At 39.1% G+C, this 25760-nt stretch overlaps 1 protein-coding gene and 1 long non-coding RNA gene across 2 annotated transcripts; one reads left to right on the top strand and one right to left on the bottom strand.

The window, feature by feature from the left end:
* Window positions 1-1467: 1467 nt before the first annotated feature.
* Window positions 1468-21987, top strand: TCTN3 (tectonic family member 3). The gene is made up of 14 exons (XM_043475866.1): window positions 1468-1805; window positions 1970-2093; window positions 2406-2524; window positions 6213-6340; window positions 6607-6715; window positions 6796-6911; window positions 7537-7572; window positions 8143-8223; window positions 9295-9420; window positions 10276-10383; window positions 11035-11129; window positions 11414-11567; window positions 15488-15628; window positions 21378-21987. The coding sequence occupies exons 1-14, from the start codon at window positions 1574-1576 to the stop codon at window positions 21612-21614; spliced, it is 1806 nt and encodes a 601-aa protein (XP_043331801.1). The 5' UTR covers window positions 1468-1573; the 3' UTR covers window positions 21615-21987.
* LOC122446093 lies at window positions 21275-25074 on the bottom strand. Its single transcript, XR_006270770.1, has 2 exons — window positions 25014-25074; window positions 21275-21606 (listed from the first exon to the last, which is right to left on the bottom strand). It is a non-coding gene; the product is annotated as an uncharacterized LOC122446093 (long non-coding RNA).
* Between the last annotated feature and the right edge of the window lie 686 nt (window positions 25075-25760).

Genomic DNA, 25760 nt, shown 5'->3' on the forward strand with positions numbered 1-25760 from the left:
CGTATTAGATGTTAGATAACTCTTGCGTGTGCACGTTTTGTCGCTCAGTCGTGTCCGACTCTTTGCAACCCCATGAACTGTGACTTGCCAGGCTCTGTCCCCGCAATTCTCCAGTCAAGAATACTGGAGTGGGTTGCCACTTCCTTCTCCAGGGGATCTTTCCCATCCAGGGATTGAACCCAGTTCTCCTGCATTGCAGGCGCATGCTTTACCATCTGAGCTACTAGGGAAGGCCGATAACTCTTAACAGGTCTTAATTTATATCCCCAACCAAGCAATTGAAATAATCCAGGTATCAGGAATATGCAGGTTGACAAAAATACTGGATCTAACAGCAAGATTTTGATACCCTAGAGTTGTACTATCCAATACGCTAAATACGAGTCACACGTGGTTATTTAACTCTGAATTAATTAAAATTTAAAAATTCAGCTCCTCAGTAACATTTGGGCTTCCTTGTGGCTCAGCTGGTAAAGAATACGCTTGCAATGAGGGAGACCTGGGCTCGATCCCTGGGTTGGGAAGATCCCCTGGAGAAGGGAAAGGCTACCCACTCCAGTATTTTGTCCTGGAGAATTCCATGAAATGTGTAGTCCATGGGGTCGCAAAGAATCCGATACGACTGAGCGACTTTTACTTTCACTTTCTTTTCCTGTGCACAGTAGCCACATATAGCCTGAAGCTGCCATACTGAACAGTGTAGATACAGAACATTTCTCACATTGCAGAAAGTTCTATTGGCCAGTGCTACACTAGGGAGTCAGAAGAGGCACAGCATTCCTGGGAAAGAAACAAAATTTTCTAAAGAGGGCTACAAAAAGCGGCAATTTAGGGAATTTCTTGACAGTCCAGTGGGCCTTGGCTATCAAATAGGCCTGGGTTCCATCCCTGGTCAGAGAACCGCAAGCCACGGCGCAGTCGGAAAAAAAAAAAAAAGGTTTTGATTTATAATAACAGAAAAAAAAAAAGTCTTCTCTGTCCCTTGGCTATTTTTTAAAGAAAATGTTCCCAATGTTAAAACTGAAGGAGCTGAATCTTTCTAATATGTTTTTCCCCAAAATATTATACTTAGATGAGACTTTTATTTTTTAAGGTATGTGACCTTCAGTGTACTTTCTTCCTTGAGAATATCCTTCAGAAAAGGATTCTCAGCGTTAGAATCCGAAGTGGAAAAGATGCAATTCTAGTTGCAGCCTCTGGGGCTATCAAGGAAGGACTCTTGGAGGCGAAGTCAGAGCCGCACGCGGCATTTGGCTGAACTCCTGCTGCCACTCAGCGGAGAGAAGAGGCAAGGGCTCCTTCGCCTGTCTGTCGGTTGCCAAGCGACGGAGACCTGGCAGGGCCAGGTCGCAGGAGGAGGGCGCGGACTGAAAGATGCTGAGGGTTTGTAACAGCGCCGACTTCTATTGGCTGAAGAGCTCCTGGCCGTCGCCGTGAGCCAATGGGTAGGCGCATACGGATGACGTTAGACGCCATGCGACTCCTCCCACGCACGTTCTAGCGACGCGTCTAGCGACCGCTGAAACCCACCTCAAACCCTTTGGGGCTGGGTGAGGGTGGTTTGTATTGCCCCATGTTTAGCTTGCAGCTCTCGCTACTGCAGGTGTTCTTCTTGATGGTCCCCGAGAGGGTCCTCTCTCAGCCCTCTCCGTCTCCGTCTAGGGCAGTGCCCACCCATTCGGACCTGGGGCCAAGGACGCAGGGCGGGACCCTTCAATCCTCGGAGGTGCCTGGGATATCTACGGTGGGTCCTACTGTCGTAACCTCCTCGACACCGGGGAATAAGACCGTGAACCTCTTCCCAGGTGAGGGGAAAGGATGTGGGGATGGAAACTACCGACTTAGATCCAAAATTCTGTGTATAACAAAGTGAATTCCCATAAAGTAAGGAATGGGGCTGTCGAAAGGACCTTGGAAGAGTTTGGGGATCCTCACCGCACTCGCTGTGTTTTATGTTGTACTTTCGTAGACCTACCGATCTGTGTCTGTGACTTGACTCCCGGTGCCTGCGATATAAATTGCTGCTGCGACAGTGACTGCTATCTCCTCCATCCGAGGACAGTTTTCTCCTTCTGCCTTCCAGGCAGCGTGAGGTGAGCTGCGATGTTCAGGTTGAATCCTAAAGGGGATTAAGTAATAATTTGGAAGTAGGAAGAGTTTTGCCCTCGTACCTCCCATCCCCACGTCCACTCCAAGGAATGGAACTCCCTTGGTTTTTCCCAGGGGCGCTGTCCCTCTTCTGATGCTCTAAAGCACGGCTGTCCAATAGGAACAGAACCTTCGTGTTGTCCCGTGGCTGCCCAAGGAGTCCTCTTTTTGGCATCTGACAGACAGCGGTGGGGCACCCTTCTTTGGATATAATCTTCCTTCTAAGTGTACCTGTTCTTCCTCCGGTTTCCTCATAGGTCTTCAAGTTGGGTGTGCGTAGACAACTCTCTTATCTTCAGGAGTAATTCCCCATTTCCTTCAAGAGTTTTCATGGATTCAAATGGAATCAAGCAGTTTTGTGTCCATGTGAACAATTGTGAGTAGAAATATGTTGGCTATTTGTATTACCTAACATTTGTTGAGAGTTAGCTTAGTCTCTGACTTTTTCCCTTTGTTTTTTTTTTTTTTCTTTTCTTTGTTTTTTAAACCTTTTTTCCTCCCTTTGGATGTCTGTCATCATCCCTATCCTCTACCTGTCCCCCGACCCTCTCTTTTTTCTCTTATGGTGAACATTGGCAATCTCTTTTGCCCTATTGGCTGTGGATCAGAAAATCCATAGAAAATTGTAATTTCTGTCCACCCTCTTAGCTCAGGTAATTACAGATAAAGTATATCCCCGACTTGTTACAACCTCTATGAAGACACTCACTGAATTCCCAGTGCCTGACATAGGAGGCAACAAATAATATTTGAATGAATGTCTTTGACAAGTGAGTCTATATCAACCTTGCTTTTATTTCATGAGGCAACAGCACAGGGGAAAGAGCACTTGACTTGGGTCTCAGCTCTCCATCTACTTACTCCTGCACAGACTTGGTGGGCTTTCCTGGTGGCTCAGCAATAAAGAATCTGCCTGTGATGCAGGAGCTGCAAGAGACCCAGGTTTGATCCCTGGGTCAGGAAGATCCTCTGGAGGAGGGCATGGCAACCCACTCCAGTATTCTTGCCCGGAGAATCCCACGGATAGAGGAGCCTGGAGGGCTACAGTCCATAGGGCACAAAGAGTTGGACATGACTGAAGCAACTTAGCACACATGCACACTTCGACAAATCCCTTAGCATTTCCAGGCTTATTTCTTCAACAGGAAAAAGAGAAATATCACTAATCCTAAATGTGAAAGCACTCAGTAACTGCAGAGTGTAATAAACATGAAAAGTAGTTGGTATTAAAGTTTTTAAATAGACTTAGAAATTTGCTGGTGATAACAATAACATTTCTAAAGATATACATTTGATATATCTTTTTAAAATTTATTGTCTAAGAAGAAAAATAATGTTCTCACATAAAAGACTTAAATGTCCCTTATACTCTGAAGTCAGCTTATCCTGGTTTCATCTGACTGTTAGAAAATAAACTGCAAAACTATGTTTGTTTCCTAAAACAACCAGTTTTGGGTTTGGGGGACTTGAATTTGGAAGCAGTTATCCGGAGCCTTGCTGCCATTCAGGTTGTGAGAAGATAAAGGGAGCAAGGCAAACGCTCCATTTTAAAATAAGTTTGCAGGACTTCCCTGGTGGTCCAGTGGTAAAAAGTCTGTGCTTCCAATGCAGGGACCCAGATTCGTTCCCTGGTGAGGAAATTAAGATTCTGCATGTCTTGAGGTGCGACCAAAAAAATTAAGGTATAAAATAAGGCTGCAGCTACACCATACTTCCTAAATTTCCTATTACCTTCTAGTTCCAGCCTTGTGAAAATGCTCCAGGGATATCGCAGTAACATCCAAATTGGGGCTTCCTGCTTTTTTTTTGGAGGGGGGGGGGCTTCCTGCTTTGAATCCCCTCCTGCCTCCCATGCTATATTGCACAGTTTCCAAACCAATGTTTCTGTACTTTCTTTCCCCAACAACACCTGAGAGTCAGTCCCTTAGGACATATAGAATACTTTGCATTGCTGTCATCTTATATGAATGTTGTGTCTCCCCAGGTAAATTGTCAGCACATAGAAAGGATGGACCATGAATTTGTCCACAGTGCTTAATATTTGCTGATAATGACCATCAGTAACTGTACAACATTGACCGAGTGGGGAAAACCCTAGACTGAGACTGTACAACATTGACCAAGTGGGGAAAACCCTAGACCAGGAATCAGAAGATCTCTGATCTACTTCTGGCTCTGCCAGATGGCTATGTGGCCTTTTGCAACTCATTTACCTCTCAGGATCCAAATTTCCTAATGGGATTGGGCCACAGGACCTCTGGCCTCCTTCCATACCTGAAATTGTATCAGTCTAAGTCTAAAGACCTTTAAGCCCTGTTATGTGTAATATTCCATATATGATGTTGGAAATTTTAGGCAAAAATTCTATTTATATCCTTACCCATGCTCCTTAGGTGCATGATTCCTACTTACCATCACTACCTCCAATATCCCTGTACTGAAGTGAGAGACAAAAGGTTAACTTTCTCTTACTCAGTTAAGCCATGAAAAAATGTCCAGATGGATATTTTCTATCTTAACTTCTTTTTTAGCTTAACTCTAACTTTTCTTCTTTCATTTCTAAAGATAGATATAACTACTTTTTTTTTTTTTTTAAGTGAGGTAAATATTTCTTCCATGTGGTTTTCAGGGTATGAGTTCTGAAAGAAATAGTATATTAAACAGCTTCCAGAAGCTTCAAAATGTGAAGATTTCAGATCAGAGATGGAAGGTGGTAGTCTGCAGACCAGGAACTTTAGCATCACCTGTTACAGAGCAGATTTTTCCATCTCTAATACACACACACACATCACCTGGGAGATCTTTTTGCTAACACGCACGTTCTGATTCAGTAGGTTTGGAGTGTGTCTTAAGATTCTGAATATCTGACAATCTTCCAGGTTATGCTAGGGCTGCTAGTGTGTGCACCGGACTTTGAGTAACACAGACCTAGGAGATATACAGAAAGTGAGTAGTGTGAAAGGCCCAATTGAGAGTTTTCTTCATTTCCTGTTCCATCAGAAAGCTGAAAAGTCAAGTGATTAGGACCCTATGATCACAGAGGATAAAGGTCAGGCTTATGTAATATGGTATCTTTATTAGGTTTTGGGGATGCAGATCTTGATTTCCTTCTGAATCTGTTCAAATGATCATAATAATGAAGAATGAAAGAAACTAGTATGGACCATTGTCTGCTACATTCTTTTTTCAAGTTAGCAGAAAACTTGGACGGTAAAACAGAGTGTTGTTCATCACAAGCCACGCTCTGGGCAGGAGACAATGTCAGAAGCCTTTATCTGCATCTCTTTCCTGGTTCTGAAGTGCCATAAGAAGATGGCTGCAAGAGTTTGAAAAGATTTATACATTGTTATAAGTTATAGAATTGTTACCAAAGTACCCTTTGGGTGGGTATTTGAAAAATCTTGAATGTAGAAATTATAATGTGAAAAGAATAAAAGATGACAAATCCATATATTTGAAAGATGGAAACTTTATTATGAGGACTAGTCAGTTGAAGTTAGGAGGAAACTGGAAGACTTGGAGAGGACAAGTCAGATATTGTCTCCAACTTTGCCATATTCCTATGAAAACAGTACCATTTTGTGGTACTAGAGACTCACTTAGAATGGGACAGATGCACACATTACCGAGACTGCTATTCTCATCACAGATTGCTAACCTTACATATGCCTGACATAAGAGACTTGGAACCGACTGGCACTCATTGGTCATATTCTTGTCTCAGATCTTAATACTTAAACAGTAAGTAATTCAATTAACAGATTATAAATAAACTATAAGGTGATAGAAATCAAAATCGTTATTGTCTCTGAAGATGGCACATTGATTGGGGAACTTCTGGGGAAAATCTATAACTTAATCTGAGTGGTAGTAAAAAAAAAAGTGTATAAATGTTTAAAAATTCTTGAGTTTATGCTTAAGATTAGTGCACTTGCGTACTTTACTGTGTATATCTTATGCCTGAATAAAAATATTTTTAAAGATTAGTTTCTTGGTATTTCAGATACTTTAAAATGAATGATTTTCTTTTATCTAAACCATCTTTCTTTTAAAAAATATTTTAGCAAGATTAAACTATCTCCAGAAGCTCCAAAAGGTCAATGCAACCAACTTCCAGGCCCTGGCTACAGAGTTTGGAGGTGAATCATTCACTTCAACATCCCAAACCCAATCACCACCACCTTTCTACAGGGTGAGCCTGGGGAAGGGGACGGATCGTTTGGTTGGTTTTTCCCCTCATAGTGACAACTGACCTAATATCTTTGAGGTGCCCAACTCAAAGTTAAGGTAAGCTATTACCTTTACCTAGCCATTACCTAGGTAAGCCATTGTCAGCTTTCTTGGAGGGAAGTATTGTCCACATTAACAAACTACTGAGTTAACTTTTGTTTCTTATTCTTTTCTGGTGGAGTTCAGTCCAATCTCACTGTGAATAAATCTCTGCTCTACTTTGTTTAGGCTGGAGACCCCATTCTGACTTACTTCCCCAAGTGGTCTGTAATAAGCTTGCTGAAGCAGCCTGCAGGAGTCGGAGCTGGGGGGCTCTGTGCTAACAGCAATCCTGCAGGTGAGTCCAGAACACCAGTGCTACCCTTTTTGTTCAACTTAAAAGTAGGCTTTGTTATTTACCGCTCCCTTAATTCTAAGGTTTCCTGGAGAGTAAAAGTACAACCTGTGCTCGTTTCTTCAAGAATCTGGCAGATAGCTGTACCTCGGATCCTGCCCTCAATGCTGCCTCTTACTATAATTTCACAGTCTTGAAGGTGGGTGTCCCTTCTTTCCCCACTGTCACCACTGTGGACTTAAAAGTCACTGTGCTTCCCACTTTCGGGTTGTGGGGAAAGCACTGAACTGGAAGTCAGAATGCCTAAGAGCTACATAAAAGGCAGAAGGACAAGAAGCCCTATTATCTGCAGAAAGATGAAAGAAGTAGGGTTAGGTAGCCAGGATGAAAGATTCTCACCCTCCCAGTTAATGGAATTCTCTAGGGGAGGTAGGAGAGGGAGACATCACTGTTTCACCAAAACTTCCTGCTTTTGCTGTTTCTTAGAGCTCTGCTCAGAGAAGGTGGGCATCGCAGTCCATCTAGCCTCCCCTCAATCTGCTCCTGGCACTTTAGTGTAAGGAAGAATCAGGTAGAAAAAAAAAGTTGATTGTTTTTTTTTCTCCCACAAATGTGAAACCACAAGCTCCTGGAGATTTTATGTAAGATATACATGCACACTCATGTCCTTGCTGTTCTCTTTTTATTTATTTATTTATTTATTTATTTTTATTAGTTGGAGGCTAATTACTTCACAACATTTCAGTGGGTTTTGTCATACATTGATATGAATCAGCCATAGATTTACAGGTATTCCCCATCCCCTTGCTGTTCTCTTATACTAGGTTCCAAGAGGTATGAGTGATCTGCAGAACATGGAGGTATGATGCTTTTTTTTTTTTTTTGGTATGATGCTTTTTATCAGGAAAAAGAAAAAGAGAATATTTGATTCCTTTGCATCTGAGGCAGTTTCACTCTAGATTATAATGGTAAAAGAGAATTACGAGTGATGTGTCAAGCTGTTCAAGAATGAGTCTAAAACAGTGTCTGTGTGTTCTGTATAATAAGTATCATATGAAGTAAGAGTACATAAGGTATTAGCTAAGTTTGAGAAACTTTGGGTTAAATAAAGTTAAACCTTATATTTAGGATGAAGTTCTTAAAGTTTTTAATATACTAGAAAGCCTTCTCAATCCTCTAAGAGGGACGTGTCGGATACAGTATTTCTAAAACTTATTTGACCGAGGAGCCTTTGTTTTATATCTAATACAAGTAATGTTCCCAAAAATACATTTGGGAATTGTTGAGTAACAATGACTTTTGACCTTAAGTTGTAGACTGGCAATGGAAGGAGAAAGGAAGGTGATTGTCAAAAAAGGAAAAATACTCATTTCAGCATAATGCATAAGCTAGAAGAGGAAATGCTTTCTTCTGCCTTTTTCCCTTTCCAGTTCCAGGTGCCTGTAACACCTGTCTCACAGGCTGGCTCTCCTGTGTTGGCTGGAAACACTTGTCAGAATGTTGTTTCCCAGGTAGGGATGCTGACGTCAGATTCTGGACTAATGTATGTTGATCAGCATTTACCAGAGGTGCTTCATCTTCCATTAAGTACCAGACCAACCCCACGTGAATTTTTGTGCATTATCTGAAACTTAACGTGTCAAAAACTGAGCCCATCACCTACCTCCCAATGTGTTTAAGTCGTTTCCATTGTTACTGTCCTCTGTCATTTCATGTCCAGGATATTAAGATTATTTATCATTCTTCTTTCTTTGCCCATGTGCAGTCTGTTCCAGTTTTTACTGACCACGGTTTCTTTTGTTGACAAAATCAGTATCATCTGAAAGTCTGAAATAGACTAGTCAACTTCTTTTCCTCTGTTCTCTCTCTTCTAATCAACAAACAAAAGTAAGAATTATTGGAAAGCATCATTTTAAAACCTATGCTCAGAAATCTAAGGTTACCTTTACCTTTTTATGACTTCCATCTCCAGCTACCATCTTAATTCATCCTCAGATATGGTGAAAGCAGAGTAAACCAGATTTCCATTCCATGTTCACTTCTGCCTGTGCTCCTACTCACTTTCTCTGCATGCAGTCAAAATTTATGTTTCTTTCCTTTCAATTCTTACCGTAAATTCACCCCTCCCATGAACTCTTTCAAAGAGCTCTATTCAATTTCTTTTTTCATGTGTAGATATAATATGAAGTCAACTTTTATCTTTTCATAGTATTTGTATTTGGCATTTTTAAGATAACACTTTTAGTCTTCCTCATCCAGTCATTTTTTTACTTTAGATATAATTGATATATAAATTAGTTTTAGGTGTACAGCATAATGATTTGATACGTGTATATACTGTGAAACAATTACCACAATAAGTTAGCATTCATCACCACACAGAATTTTTTTTCTTGTGATAAAGACTTTTAAAATCTGCTGTCTTAGCAACTTGCAAATACACAATGCAGTATTGTTAACTATAGTCACCATTTTGTTCCCTTATTCAGTTATAGTAAAACCCTTAAAGACAAGAAATCTGTCCTAAACATAATTGGCCCACAAAATATTTTTTATTAATTGATTCTACTTTTGTATTTCAGGTCATCTATGAGATAGAGACCAATGGGACTTTTGGAATCCAGAAAGTCTCTGTCAGTTTTGGACAAACGAACCTGACTGTTGAGCCAGGCACTTCATTACAGCAAGATTTCATCATTCACTTCAGGGTTAGGATTCTTCTCTTATAGGGGACCAAGAAGAAAGAAGTATCGGGTTAGAAATAGTTTCCCTATTTCTGTGATACATGCAAGATAGAATAAGAATATGAAGACCTAGTTCAGTCTGTCAACTGAAGTCTCAACATTTAACATTCTATAATTTAACTTTGAGTGATAAGGATTCAGCAATGTTTATTCATTAGCATATTCCCCCAGCAAAGCAGGACTTCACTCACAAATCCAAACACTTTTTTAAAATAGTCATTTTGAATCATAAACTCAGCTAACATCCCACACAAATTCTAGCTTTTTTCATGTTTCTGGGCATTCAGCATTTTATTCATGTCCCGCTTAATCTAAGTTTCTAGTCTTGATCACCACCTTTTGATTTTCTTCTACTTTCTTTCCTTTTGAACACAGCAGAGTCCAGTTTCTTCTCAACTGTACCCTCAAATGATTCACCAGATCCCATGTCACTCGGAGTTCATCTGTGGAACATCTATAGTTAATTAAAATATAGTTTTAAATTACATTTAAACTCCTCTGGTTCTAGCTACACTGAACATAGCCCTGAGTTAATAGTAATTTTGGAAAACAGGATTGAGAAATCTTTGATAGATCTTTAGTTGCAATCCTTGGTAGAAGTAGTGTTTAGATGGATGTGAATAAGGATTTATTTTAGTGAATTAAAAAAAGTAAAAGATGTTGGAGGAGCAATTTTTGCAAAATGCTATACTGTGGAAGGAAGCCAGATTGTTCAGTGCCGCTAACCTGCAGCATTGCCTTAAGGAAGGGCATGGGGCCACACTGGAAAAGTGAGAGCATGACTTTCTCCATATTGACTTCCCTTCACTCTTTCTGCAGGCTTTCCAGCAGAGCACAGCTGCTTCTCTTACTGGGTCTAGAAGTGGGAATCCTGGCTATATTGTCGGAAAGCCACTCCTGGTTCTAACTGGTGATATAAGACACTCAGTATCCTTTTTGGGTATCTGGGTGGCCTACTGCAGCCTAATGAGCAAAGCTTTAGTTACTGATCTTTTGGATTTTCCAATTCTGTGATTCCCCCATTTTATAGGTATTGAAGATTTCCTTTGTTGTTGTTTAGTCGCTGTATCTGACTCTTGAGACCCCATGGACTATAGCCTGCCAGGCTCCTCTGTCCATGGGATTTTCCAGGCAAGAATACTTGAGTGGGTTGCCATTTTCTTCTCCAGGGGATCTTTCTGACCCAGGGATCAAACCCATGTCTCCTGCATTGCAGGCAGGTTCTTTACCACTGAGCCACCGGGGAAGCCCCGAGGACTTCCTTTACCAAACTATTAATGTATTGTGTTCTCAAACAGATGTTGTCAAAGGCTTTAGAACTTACATTAGACTGGCTGAAGGTGAGGATCCTGACTGAATTGTGTTTATTTTAATGAGATATTTAAGGTATATGGTCATTTTTGGAAAAACAATAATTCTCTATGTATTCATTGCCAGAGGGAAACAAAAATGTTACTTGAATAATACCATGATATTAGTAAAGTACCAGTAGCGTTAAGCAAATATTAAGAAGCATACATTTTCCAATCGGCCTACTTTTTCTTTTATGATCTCCTTGACCATCACTTTCCACCTCAGATGACCCTCTTACAGAGCCAGGGTGATGGAACTTGCTCTATTAAGAGACACGAAGTACAATTTGGAGTGAATGCAATATCTGGATGCAAGCTCAGGTAATTCTTTGCTTCCACATCATTCCTAACATAGTTATCTCTACCTCTAGGGAATATATGATGTGGCAACTTTTATATTTTGAATTAGGGTTCAGAGAATGTTAGGAACAGTCTTTAAATAATAATATTGCTAAGAGGTTTTTTTGTTTTTTTTTTTTTTGAGTCTTTTATACCTATGAAGGGTTATTTCCCACAATTTATTTTTTTATATTACTTCTAATGTTTGACTGAATTACATTATGATGTTAGCATTGGACTCCAGGCTCTGTGGTGTTTCATTTCAGGCTGAAAAGGGTGGACTGCAGCCACTTGCAGCAGGAGATTTATCAGACTCTTCATGGAAGTCCCAGACCAGAGCACATTGCCATCTTTGGAAATGCTGACCCAGCCCAGAAGGGAGAGTGGACCAGGATCCTCAGCAGGAACTACAGTGTTTCAGTAAGGAAAGAAATACACATTCTGACAAAAGCTTACTTTCCTCCTTTATTTATTAAGATTAAAACCAGACCTGTTTCCATAGTTGGTTTGGTTGTCACAGAAGAAAGATAATGTGGTTGTCCTAAAAGAAAGACTGTAAGAAATCATGGCCATCTGAAGTCATCATTTCAGGTCAGGTATATATATATAACTTTCCTTACTTAGAGAAAAATCTCAAGGTAGAAGCTCTAGAGAACAGTATTAACGAAAAATAAAAACCTCAATACCCACTACCCCTGACGAAATCTCATTCAGTTCTTTCTGTTTTTACTCTTTCCGGTGGCCATGACATCAGTGCTCAGCCGGTGTACCTCTTGATTCCAGTCTAAGTAAAATAGCGAAATCTGTGTGTCAAAGTAAAAGAAAGAAATCTACTTCCTCTTTTGCCCCCTCTGGCCTGGAGAATTCCATGGACTGTATAATCCATTGGGTCACAAAGAGTCAGACACGACTGAGCAACTTTCACTTTCACTTTCCCTCCTGGCTTTAATCAACTGTATCTTTAATTTTATTTCCTTTCACTTAAGCTTTTTATTTTTTGTATAAGTAATACATATACTTGGCTTAACATTCCAAAAGTACAAAAATAAAACTCTTTCTCAGACAGCTCTTCCCTTCCACAGAGGCAGAGTTATTTCTTTCTTTCCTTCCTTACACAAGTACATACTTGTTTTTTTTAATCCAAATGATAGAAGATCATAAATACTGCTCTGCACTTTGCTTTTTTTACTTGATCTTGAGAGTTTGTTCCATATCAGTATATAATAAGCTTCCTCATCCTTTGCATGGTATAGTTGCATTTTATTCCACTATATAGATAAAGCATAAATTAATTTATTTAGGCAGAACATTCAGGTTGTTTTCAGCCTTTTGCTATTATACACAGTGTAGCATTTTATAACCTGGTTCAGGCACAATTTTGTACATGTGAAAATAAGCCCCTGTATGAAAAATCTTAGAAGTAGAATTGCTAGATCCAAAGGTATATGCATTTAAATTTTTAATAAATATTGCAAATTTATTTCCCATACAGGTTGTACCTATTTATAGCCCCATTATCCATCCATGGGATGGCTTGTTACCCATACCCTCCTCAATACTGGGTTATCAAGCTTTTAATCTTTGCTTATCTGATAAATGAAAAATAGCATCCCATTGTAGTTTTCTTTTTCTCCGACTGTGAGTAAGGCTGAATATCTTGACATACAGTTGAATAATTCTTATTTTCTTCACTATGATTTGTTTATATCTCTTGCCCATTTTTATTGAATTACTAGTCTTATGACTTGTAGAAAATCTTTGAGTATGTGAGAAATTGTCTCTTTTCTGTTATGTGATTTGTAGATATTATTTCCCAGTTTGTCATTTGTCTTTTTTTTTTTTTGTCATTTTTTTGTCATTTTTTTGTGTCATTTGTCTTTTGACTTTGTTTATGGTTTTTATGCCATACAGAAATTGATTTTTATATTGTGAGATTTATCAGTCTTCTTTTTTCAACTTTTGAATTTTGGTTCAGACTTTGAAAGGCCTTTCCTCTAAGATTTTATTTTTAAAGTGCCCCCTTTTCCTTTCTCAGCACTATATGACTTTATTCCTTGTATACTTTCCTTTTAGTGAGACTTGGGGGATAAGTAGATACATGTACTTGATCCAGCCTTTGGACAACTGTAGTCAAATTAAGTTTTCTTAAACCTCATAAAGCCATACCTAGGGAACGTGGTTTGGGGTGATACATAGCTGAGTAATTAAGAAATGGTTAGTGACCAGGATTGAGATTATAGTGGAATTTACTCTTTATGATTCTTTTTTTTTTTTTTTAATTAGTTGGAGGCTAATTACTTCATAACATTTCAGTGGGTTTTGTCATACATTGATATGAATCAGCCTCTTTATGATTCTTAAACCTACTATTTACATTTTTAAATCACATTTTTGTAGAATATTTGATAACATGGAAAAATTTTCCTAATATAGATAGAATAAATGAAAGGAAAACTGTTCTAAAATATTTGGAACAAACACATGAAAAGGTCATTAGTTAGTCAGCATCATTAGCCATTAAAGAAATGCAAAACCACAGGGACATACCAATTCATACCCACTGGAATGGCTACAATTTTAAAAACGGATAATAACAAGAGTTGGCAGGAATGTGGAGAAATTGGAACCCTCAGACATTGCTGGTAGGACTACAAAATGGTAGAGCCAATTTGAAAAGAGTTTGACAGTTCCTTAATAAATTGAACATAAACATGGTCTGTCTTCCCCTATTCCTAGTTTAGACATGTTATTGCCTATGTCTAAGTCTTACTATAAATAAAAAGTGTGAAGTTAGAAAAGCAAGGCATATTTGAGGATAGTTTGTTTCTGCTAAGTTATTGTAACTTCCTGATTTATGTCCTCACTTCCACCAGTCCTTCCTGCATCTTAGAATTAATTGTCCTGGAGTCAGACTGCTTAGTTGGGCTTCATAATCTAACCCTGAAACATCCTTCCTTAATCTTTCCCCTGTTCCTGCGTTCAGATCCGTTGCTTCACTCAAGTGGTCTGCTCAGGGCCAGTGCCTCACACATGCCTGGCACATAGGAGACAGTAACTGCTGTACTTAATCAGTAACTGCCCCTCAAAGGCATCATGTGCTATTCTAGTTGCATACCATTTGATGTGCCATCTCTCTACCTAAATTTTCCTTTAAACACCATTTCCTCCATCACATATTACTCATCCCAGTTCTGTGAAGCCATCCTGAACCAGAAATGGCTGCTGCTTCTGGCATTCCACAATAGTGACTCCACCACTCACTGAGCACTTCTTATAACCATCGTACATGGGCTTATTTATGTTTTATTTATCTCTATGTTAGTATTTCCATTTTATTTTATATTTTAGTATTTCCATTTTAGAATATTATCTTTTCATGGACAGTAATAACCTCAGATATGCAGATGACACCACCCTTTTGGCAGAAAGCGAAGAGGAACTAAAGAGGCTCTTGATGAAAGTGAAAGAGGAGAGTGAAAAAGTTGGCTTAAAACTCAACATTCAGAAAACTAAGATCATGGCATCCAGTCCCATCACTTCATGGTAAATAGATGGGAAGACAATGGAAACAGTGAGAGACTTTATTTTTGGGGCTCCAAAATCACTGCAGATGGTGATTGCAGCCATGAAATTAAGACACTTGCTCCTTGGAAGAAAAGCTATGACCAACCTAGACAGCATACTAAAAAGCAGAGACATTACTTTATCAACAAAGGTCTGGCTAGTCAGAGCTATGGTTTTTCCAGTGGTCATGTATGGATATGAGAGATGGACCATAAAGAAAGCTGAGTGCCGAAGAATTGATGCTTTTGAACTGTGGTGTTGGAGAAGACTCTTGAGAGTCCTTTGGACTGCAAGGAGATCTAACCAGTCCATCTTAAAGGAAATCAGTCCTGAATATTCATTGGAAGGACTGATGCTGAAGCTGAAACTCCAATACTTTGGCCACTTGATGCGAAGAACTGACTCATTGGAAAAAGACCCTGATGCTGGAAAAGACTGAAGGTGGGAGGAGAAGGGAACGACAAGAGGATGAGATGGTTGGATGGTATCACCGACTTGATGGACATGAATTTGAGCAAGCTCCAGGATATGGTGATGGACAGGGAAGCCTGGCGTGCTGCAGTCCATGGGGTCGCAAAGAGTCGGACATGACTGAGCAACTGAACTGAACAATAATACGACCTCTTATGAACTTTTGTGTCCTTTCCCTAAGCCACATTGTCTTCTCTGTTATTGTGTAATGTTTAAGAAACAACAGCTACTTAATGCATGGTAAATATTAATAACTATAGGCAACCATCAGCTATTACATCAAGTGCCTCTTTACTGTCCTGCAGGCTATGCACTGTGCTTCCTGTTTTTGTGTCATACCAGTTTCCCTGGAGATCCAGATACTGTGGGCACATGTAGGCCTCCAATCCAACCCACAAGCTCATGTGTCAGCAGCCCGATTTCTATACCAATTCCAGTCCATACAGGTAAGTCTTGCAAAGCCTAGATTATTATATCAGTCATTTGATGACCAGTTAATTTTTTAACTTCCTGAGAGTCAATTTATGCTACCAGCCAAAATTCTAATGTTTGGTCAGAATGAGCTGAAACAATTAACTTTCAAGTAGATCCTCCCTGCCTGGTTACTGAAATTAACACATTTTCATGGTAAATACAATCTACATTTTTTCCCTGTGTTTTTTTAAACTTCATGACTACAGTATAGGTTACTTTGTTTTAAATTATCATACTATAATTACTATACACTGTTTGATTCAACCACAGAAAAGATATTCTATACCTGTGTATTCAATGACAGTCACACATTTGTTAGTCTCCATGCCTGTTGGTTGCTGTTAAAGTTACTACTGTGACTAGTTTGTAATCATCAATTCTTGGCTGATTGCACTCCATTAAAATAAATAATTTTAATATGTAGTAAACATATACCTGCTGTTTATGATGCGCCTTAGGACAATTTTAGCAACTGCCTACAGCTAAGGGAAGTTCAAAAATAAAATGATTAGGTCCTGGTGAACTTCATGTATGAACTGGTATGCCAGATTATTATTTTTTAATGGAAATTAAAACTAATTGAAATTGTTACCTGTAAGTCATTGATTTTACCTCCCAGAAAAGAAAGAAACTAGAGACTACATTTAAGTCAGAAGTAAAATACCTTTATCTCTTCCCTCACACCTTAGCTCTTTATGCCTATCAATGTGTTCAGACTCATTACCAGAAACTGTGTTAAAGTGAACGTTCCGTTCTTTCTGTGTTGGCTTACTGAATAAAACAGAACTCTTTCTGTAAGATTCATTTAACCTGTTACAGATATGGCACTGAATCTATTGTTTTATATTTATGAACTGTATCTTTATTCATGAATACCTGTGTAGTTTGGGAAGATAACTACAGGATTGTTCTTTTTATTTTCCTGAATCTCTGGTTCTCTTAGGCATTGAAGCTACCCAGTGCCTTTGTCTTTTCCAGGTATTTTTAATCATTGTATTTTTCTAGTATTTAGTAGAGGTTAGCTTTTCAGGTTAGTCTGTCCCCTCTACAAAATCACACTTACAGTCATTCACATCTAACTGTCCTAAGTGGTTGACAGCTGAGAGTTTCAGCTGTGCTTCATTCGTGCATAACTGAAGACAATTTCTGAGCAAAAATTAACTCTGTTGAATTTATTAATATTGAGGGGTGGTTTGGGATATACCAAATCATGTGTCTTTACTTAGTGTGATTTAAATGATTTGCAAAGGTAATTTTGACTATACAAAAATGTTCACTTGAGAAGCTCGCTTCCATGAAAGATACTATGCCCTTGTAAAAGGAGTTATGAATCAATAGTGTCATATCACAAAAAGTTAAGCAAATGCAAATAATTCTTTCTATAATAGACAGTTTTATCATCTGTATTGAAATTTTTTTTACTGCAGTGTTGAATGGAAATTTTCTCCTGAAGTCACATAGGCACTCATTTTTTCTTTATGTGTTTATACTGATTATTTGTCCTTAATTTTAAATCACTTCCCTTTATCCGCACAGGCTTGTCTCTCAGGACTTCCTGTGCAATTTTTTCTCGTCATAGCAAGAGCCTATTCAAAGAAAACTAGTATACATGTTCCAAAGTGTCTAAAGTAATAAAAGGAGGAGCTAATTAAGGAGATATTTTGCTGAAGGTATATCTTCTGCAGTTCTTCCGCAGAAGATGACCCCACGGGCCATCCTTTGAAAGTTTGTAGTTGACAGTGGTCTCACCCAGGCTGTGTCAGTCAGCTTAGTGTGTCTGAATGATGGCATAAAACTAAAGCTGAGTAGCAGAGTAGCAGCCTGTGGCCTGTTTAGCCTGTAGACTGATTTGTTTGATATGCAAAGCATTTTGTTTTTTTTAATTTGTGTCAGCATTTAAAAATCAAGAAATTTTACCTTGACATCCAGATCTCTGACTTGTCTTGAAAAATCTGGTGATAAGAGATCCTACACTCCTTCATGGCATAAAATCTGCCACTGAATGGTGAAAGTGAAGGTCATTCAGTTGTGCCTGACTCTTTGCGACACCGTGGACTATACAGTCCATGAAATTCTCCAGGTCAGAATACTGGAGTGGGTAGCCTTTCCCTTCTTCTGGAGATCTTCCCAACCCAGGGATCGAACCCAGGTCTCCCATATTGCAGGCGGATTCTTTACCAGTTGAGCCACAAGGGAAGCCCAAGAATATTGGAGTAAGTAACCTAGCCCTTCTCCAGTTGATCTTTCTAACCCAGGAATCGAACCAGGGGCTCCTGCATTGCAGGTGGATTCTTTTTTTTTTTTTTGCAGGTGGATTCTTTATCAACTGAGCTATCAGGGAAGCCATACTGAATGGTGATTGCCACTAATAAAATACTTCCTTTACACAGCCTGCAGCTACCCACCCTTACTGCCCCACTTCTTTCATTTAGGTTATCTGCTTAGGCTGATAGGTATTTAGGTTTCTACACCTTGAAGTGAAGGCTGTCTGAAGTTTGAACTGAACTGTCAAAATGACTTTTCATTGTATAAATGTAGCTTTGGAAACACTTTAAATTCCTCTCACTACAAAAAGTAAAATAGCAAAATTTTTGGAATGTTCCCAAGAACAAACTACAAAATAAAGAAGAATTTAAGCAAAACATTGTGTAGACTTACATCTTCTTGTATGATGATAATAATAGAAAAACATTTATTGAACATTTACTATATGACAGGCACTGGTAATATTTTTTATAAGTATTTTTTAAATAAGTATTGAATTCTCACAACAAACCCATTAAGTAAATAGTTTATTTACATGGTACTCTGCTGTTTATGTTTTTGTACCAATTAGGCCTTTACAAGATTATAGGACTGCCAGATGTCAGTATCTTTTTGTCTTTTTGTTGGGACTATTACTTTTCTCAAGGAAAAAAATAACAAAACAACCCTGCTGGCTCCTAACTAAAGGGTATGTGGATAAGAGCATCTCTCAGCATTTTGAAGCCAGACTGGGGCAAGGTATTTCATTATACAGAGTAATTTCCCTATTTTTTGTTCCATACTTCACTCTGTCCTTTCTATATATCCTGAAATCCAGAATTTCTCTGGTTTAAATTTTCCGGTCTCTTGTTGAAACAGGGAAAGGGTGGTTGTCTGATTTCACTGAGGAGGATATCACTCAGTAATCATGTCCTGATCTCTGCCTCATCCCTACCTCCCTCTTATCTCCTATTACTGAGTCAGGGTTCTACAGAGATCGTCTTCTAGTTTCTGAAGGCTTTTAGGTTTGGCCTTCTAACCCTCTGTGAAACCTTGCTTCCATCTATTTTCTGTATTCATGTATTATGTTATCTCTCCATTTCAGTGACGATGGAGTTTTGTTTTATTTTTATTTATTTTCCATTTATTTTTATTAGTTGGAGGCTAATTACTTTACAGTATTGTAGTGGTTTTTGCCATACATTGACATGAATCAGCCATGGATTTACATGTATTCCCCATCCCGATCCCCCAAGATGGAGTTTTGTATCTGTTTCTTATTAGAGTGGTTTTAAGATACATAGAAAGAAGATATGCCTTTACATTGTCATCCTAAATCAAGTCTAGTAGCTCTTGATGAGCCTATATCCTGAGTGAGTCTGAAAAAAGCAACCCAATTCAAAGAACTTTTACAAAAAATATGCAGGATTTCCCAACCATGAAACACCACTGTAGACTTAAATATATATTTAAGTAGATGGCTTCCCTGATAGCTCAGTTGGTAAAGAATCCGCCTGCAAACCAGGAGCCCCCAGTTTGATTCCTGTGTTGGAAAGATCCTCTGGAGAAGGGATAGGCTACCCACTCCAGTATTCTTGGGCTTCCCTTGTGGCTTAGCTGGTAAAGAATCCGCCTGCAATGTGGGCGACCTGGGTTCGATCCCTGGGTTGGGAAGATCCCCTGGCGAAAGGAAAGGCTACCCACTCCAGTATTCTGGCCTAGAGAATTCCATGGACAGTCCATGGGGTCGCAAGAGTCGGACACGACTGAGCAACTTTCACTTTCACTTTCAGACATGAGCCTAAAAGTTGCTTTCTTGGGCTCATAGCTATCTTAGAGATCTATTCTCAGTATAGAATGACCAAAAGTTCCCTGATTTGGGAGTTTGCAGGAGCTGATGACACTTTTCCCTACCTGAGTTTGAAACCAATTAAAAAGAGTCAGATGGAGATCAGAATTCCAGCTTTATCACTCAAACACTAGGCAGGTGGAATGACTTGAGTGTGCAGCAGGGCGCTTCCTAATGAACAACTGCACTCTTCCATTATGAGTTCAGTACCCCAGTTTTAACCACAACTCCTCCTGCTTGTGGCCTCCCCCAAAGGCTCTGAAATGAGTCAGAACAGCATATTAATTAAATCAACTCTTAGGTAACACTGAACACAAGGCTGAAAATTCATTCTCTATTTTACATCCTAAAGTATTTCTAGCCATCCCAGCTTATATAGCTCATCAGTCATTCTGCAGTGAGGTTAAACAACAGTATTAACATATTTCAGTAATGTCAACTGCAAAAGATTTGCTCCAAGAATTGAATATACATCCTCTCCCCATTATGAAGTTCCTAGGGAAAAATTAAAGTCCAAACAGGAAATCCTTTGGTAAGTTACAGTCTAAAGAAAGCTTATTGCTTATTCTTCAGTAATAAACTCCTCCCTGTTTTTTTTTATCTGGTTAGTCTCAGCCAGTCTTCAGTGCCTGACTGGAATCAGGAAGCCCTTGGCATCTTCAGCCTAAACTGGCTGTACTTGGAATGCATGTGGGTCTTTCAGAGCCACAGAAGTTACATTAATTGTATACCAAGCCCTGCATGAACTTCACTGTTTAAAAAAAAAAAGCCCAAAGAGTTAGTATGACATGCAAAATTATCACAGCACTGGCCCCACATTCATTTTTATCTGTAGAAGGGTTATATCAAGCAAAATTATGTTCCTAGAACCTGACATTTACTGTTGCCAAAGGCCAAAGCTGAGATAATATGTGGCATCAGAGTGAAGGAAGACAGAAACAAGATAGTTACTTACTGTCAAATTATAATCAAAAGTTTGCCTGGTGAACAGAGTTGGAACAAAGGGAATTAATTCAGTTTAGATAAACATGAGTCCAATCATCAGGCTGCAACCATATCTACCCAAAGCTACATCTACTAGATTAGATACTTGAGTCAGCTTGACAAGGTCCCTTTTCCTGGGAGCATCGTTTTCATTTGACTTAGATTGGTGGGTGGTTAGGAGGATCCTTTCTAAACCTGAGATTCTGTGAATCCGATTTTTTTTTTTAATTTACATTGCTGAAGTTCTTTGCCTTTTCCATGAAGTTTCATGTTTCTTTCTACAACTGAAGAAGGAAGAAAATTGCTACTACTACATACACTAGTACATGTATACTGTTTCAGAGCCTGGAGCCATTTGGGACATGATAAGGTAGAGTTGCTAAACATGTAACAGAAGCAGTGGCTTCTCTGTTATCAGGCCAGCTCCCCAACTAGGGGAAGCTGGAGTTAGTCTTTTGGTAGGTGTAAGTAGTCACAATTCTGGTGCAGCTGTTGCTAAGTAATTAATTTCCTGTGTCTCCGAAAGAGAACTACATAGCACTTTGTTATGTGTCTTTATTCAGGGAAGTAATAATAACATTCAAATTGGAGGGCTATTTGAATGGGTGCCAAGCACTGACCTGTCATGGACATTCTTCCTGCAGGATTCCCCTCCCGAAACAGAAGTACCTTTGACAACTGTGGTGACCTTTGTGGACATTACCCAGAAGCCAGAGCCTCCAAGAGGCCAACCCAGAATGGACTGGAAATATCCATTCGACTTCTTCTTTCCCTTCAAAATGGCATTTAGCAGAGCAGCAGACTCTCAAAAAGGCTCCATCTTTCCCATTCTTATCCTGTGTCTCTTACTGCTTGGAGTTCTCAACCTAGAGACTAAGTGAAGAAAGGAGAAGAATCAGATTTCACTTTTCCCCATGGGAAGTTCTGAGGCAGCCTGCTTATTTTGGCTAAACAGATCCTCACCTGCTCATGACCAGAGGACACCATTTAGGAAAACAGAGGACCTATCTGAAGGAGTGGAATCCTAGGCCATATGGCAACTTTATGTTTAATTTACTGAGAAACTGCCACACTACTTTCCAGAGTGGCTGTGCCACCAGCAGTATATGAGGGTTCCAACTTCTCCACATCCTTTCACTATTATTTTTATTTTAGCCATCCTAATGAGTGTAAAGTGGTCTCATTGTGATCTACCATACCTTTTTAAACTATAGTATATGAGATCTGTCGACTAAAAAAAGATGTACAACTTGAGAGTTGTGAGTTAAGTTTTATTTGGGGCAAAATGAGGACTGCAGCCCAAGAGGCAGCATCTCGGATAGCTCTGAGAGACTGCTCCAAAGTGGCAGTGGGAGAAAGAAATATATAAGGTTTTGGTGAAGGGGGAGTTCAATACCATAAAGCACTCATTTTACAAAAGGCTTTTTGTTAGTCATGAGGATTTGATATCACCATGAAGGGATTTAGTGCTTCTCTAGATATGAGGAGATGCAAGGGTTGAGATCATAAAATCTGTTCCTAAAAACATCCGTTCCTAAACAATCTGTTCCTAAAAACAACAGAGGATGAGATGTTTGGATGGCATCACCAACTCAATGGACATGGGTTTGGGTGAACTCCGGGAGTTGGTGATGGACAGGGAGGCCTGGTGAGCTGCGGTTCATAGGGTCTCAAAGACTGAGGACTGAACTGAAACTGAAAAAAACATCCAACTATCTAAAGACCTGTCCCACCAGATTCCCTGGAGCACAGAGTGCCTCACTCCACCCTGAACTCCCTCAGGGGTTGTTGAAGGTCAACAGCTATAGCAGCATAGGGTTCAGTCTCCCCAGAGGCAGATGGCAAATGCCTTTGTTGTTCAGTCATTGGCAATGCTCTTGGTAAGTGCCAATTTGTAGTTGACAGATCTTATACCAGAAATGAGCACATCTGCTCTTCTAAGGCAGGAATGCCCCCAAGTATTCTGTTCCTCTCTACCTCTCTAATTTGATTTATAAGCCAAGTTTCCAATTAGAAAGCTGCTTAACATAGATAAGATTTTATGGTGATCTTATCTTCAGTCACTCCTCTTATTTATAACAGACCTTTGAGAAACTTTAACATTATTCTCATCTAAATAATAATGCAGTCTTCTTACCTCCCTTTATTTATATATGACATCTCTCACTGCACAAGGCCTCTATTGCAATCATGTATTCAATTTAATGACCAAGTTTTACTGTAAAGGGGTATGTGTAATCTGGATAGAATGAAACTAAAATCCCAGGTAGTCCATTGCAGGTGTAGAAAAACAGGTACCCTCAAATACTTTTAGAGAGAATATAAACTGGGAGACACTTGGAGAGGGGCAAATAACTATTTAATATGTATCAAAAGCCTTAAAAATATTCATAAACTTTAACCCAACAATTCCACTTACTAAACATTATGGGGTGGGGGATGTCCCAACAATAGGGGATTAGTTAAATCAATTATGACACAACCATAGATTGAAATGTTGTACAACCACTGAAAATTGAGTAGACCAGTCCTTATTGCCATATGAAAATACTCATGATCTATTTTTAGTGAATAAAATAGGCTACGAAATAGTACATATACTTTACGGTCCTAATTTTGTAAAACAAAACTATTTATACATACGTACTTAGACAAACAAAAATCTGAAAGACTAGCATGTCTAAAATGAGAATCTTTTTCTTAATAAGCATTTCTGATTTTTATGATCAGAAAATAAAACTGTATTTTAAAGAAAATAATTTGCTTTCCAGAAAAAAAACCCTCCCTATTTATCATATATAGGAATGTTTCTTATTTATGAATAACTTCCCATTTCTGTTGATGTATTTGTTTGCTTGACATTTAAGCTTGTCTTTTAAAGCAGGAGTTTCCAAAAGTAGTCACATCATAATCTGGGGTTCTTTAAAAATGTTGATTCCTAGGCCCTGCATCTAGAGATTCTAACTCACCTGCTTGAAGAATCTGTATCTTTTCAAAAGCCTTCCTGGTGCTTCTGATGTTCAACCTGGTTTGTGAAACTACAGAGGATATTCCATAGTCTGGCTGAAACTGGTTTAAGTGTTTGTCCTAACATTGCCAGCTCATATAACATGTCTATGACGTGCTAGATCCCCCATCACACAGAGCTCTGCTGCTTTTGAGTTATCTGCATGACCCCTCCTCTCCCTGCCATAGCTGACTAGACCAAAAATGGAGACCTGGGGCAAATTAGGCCAGTAAGATTTTCTCTCTAGGAATATGAAACTAGGACCAAGTCTAAAAGTCAGTGGGGAATAGGCACTGAAGATATTTTAGGGCTGAGGAAGCCATTTTTTACCAGTGTTCACTAATGAAGAGTGCATCTTAGAAAAAAGCAGATGTACAGATAAAAGTGTAAATAGGAAACCCAGAGATGGGGGAGAGTCTTGGTTCCCAGCTTCTAGTTCCTTGTATCCTCCTCTTAAGAGATCCAATTTTACCTCCTGCTCTTGGAAACTATAAGTTACTCTTTCCAGTAAATTGTTTTGTTTGAATACATTTCTATTACAAGTAAAGCGCATGAGGCTAAGATAGCTTTCACCTAGTACTCTCTGGCATGTGAAGAAGCAGTCCTCAACCCTGTCTTCTTATACTTGGGTTCTAAATAAGCCACTTCCTATGTAACTTTTTGGTCATATCTAGCCCTATTTCCACTTGCTGAGACAAAAATCCCTCCAATCAAAACAGAATCTTTTTTCTATTTAAATCACATGCAGAAGATACCATGGCTAAAATATTTTCCTTGATTTTTTTTTTTTTACTTATATTCACTATTTTTATTTCCTTTATTTCTTTAGAAAGGCAAACGATTATAATTCTGGTATTTGATTTTTCCCAATCCACAGTCACATATCCCACTCATCTTTATTGGTGGAGTAGAATATTAACAGTAAAATAGTAATGAAAACAAACAAAACGTTTGGACAATGTTAAAGAATTTTCATATTTGATCTTAGCAATGCTGTAGGCTAGTATATGTAGAATATACTATATAGAATATAGGCATTATAGAAGATAGACAAGGACAGTATTACTAAGCCCAAAGAAATTAAATTCATTCATTTATCAAGTATTTATTAGCTATTATGAGCCAGGAATATACTTTCCTGCTCTTAGGAGCTTATATTCTAGCAGGAAAAGCAGACAGGCAATTACAGTTTAAGGTGATGTGTGGTTTGAAGTGAAAGTGTTAGTCATTCAGTTGTGCCTGACTCTTTGCGACCCCATGGACTTTAGCTTACCAGGCTCCTCTGTCCATGGAATTCTCCAGGCAAGATTACTGGAGTGGGTAGCCATCTCCTTCTTCAGGGGACCTTGCCGACACAGCAATCCAACCCTGGTCTCCTGCATTGCAAGCAGATTCTTTACTGTCTGAACCACCATGGCACATTAAGAACAGAACTTCCTGAGTGGAGAAAGCCTCTGTCCCTAGTGGCTTTAGCTATACCCGCAGATACCTATTTTGTTCCAAGTTCATAGTGAGAATCTTAAAAGCTGAAGTACCTACTGAAACTTCTGGAGGGTAGTTTTATTTATTTTGTGTCTTCTACTTTAAATCCAGAATGCTCAAAACTTAACACATGTTCGGTGTTCTCACCCTTCACCCAAAAGAACTACTCCCCTCATCTATTTCCTAACTGCTGTAGCACCACCAGATTTGCAACAACCTCAGATAGGCAGATGCTATCACCCTTATGGCAGAAAGGGAAGAGGAACTAAAGAGCCTCTTGATGAAGGTGAAAGAGGAGAGCGAAAAAACTGGCCTGAAACTCAACAAAGATCATGGCATACGGTCCCATTACTTCATGGCAAATAAACAGGAGGAAAAGTAGAAACAATGACAGCCTTTATTTTCTTGGGGTCCAAAATCACTGCAGATGGTGACTGCAGCCATGAAATTAAAAGACTCTTGCTCCTTGGAAGAAAAGCTATGACAAACCTAGAGACATCACTTTGCCAACAAAGGTCCGTATACTCAAAGCTATGGT

Source organism: Cervus canadensis, chromosome 8, assembly GCF_019320065.1.
Source record: "Cervus canadensis isolate Bull #8, Minnesota chromosome 8, ASM1932006v1, whole genome shotgun sequence".
NCBI lineage: Eukaryota > Metazoa > Chordata > Mammalia > Artiodactyla > Cervidae > Cervus > Cervus canadensis.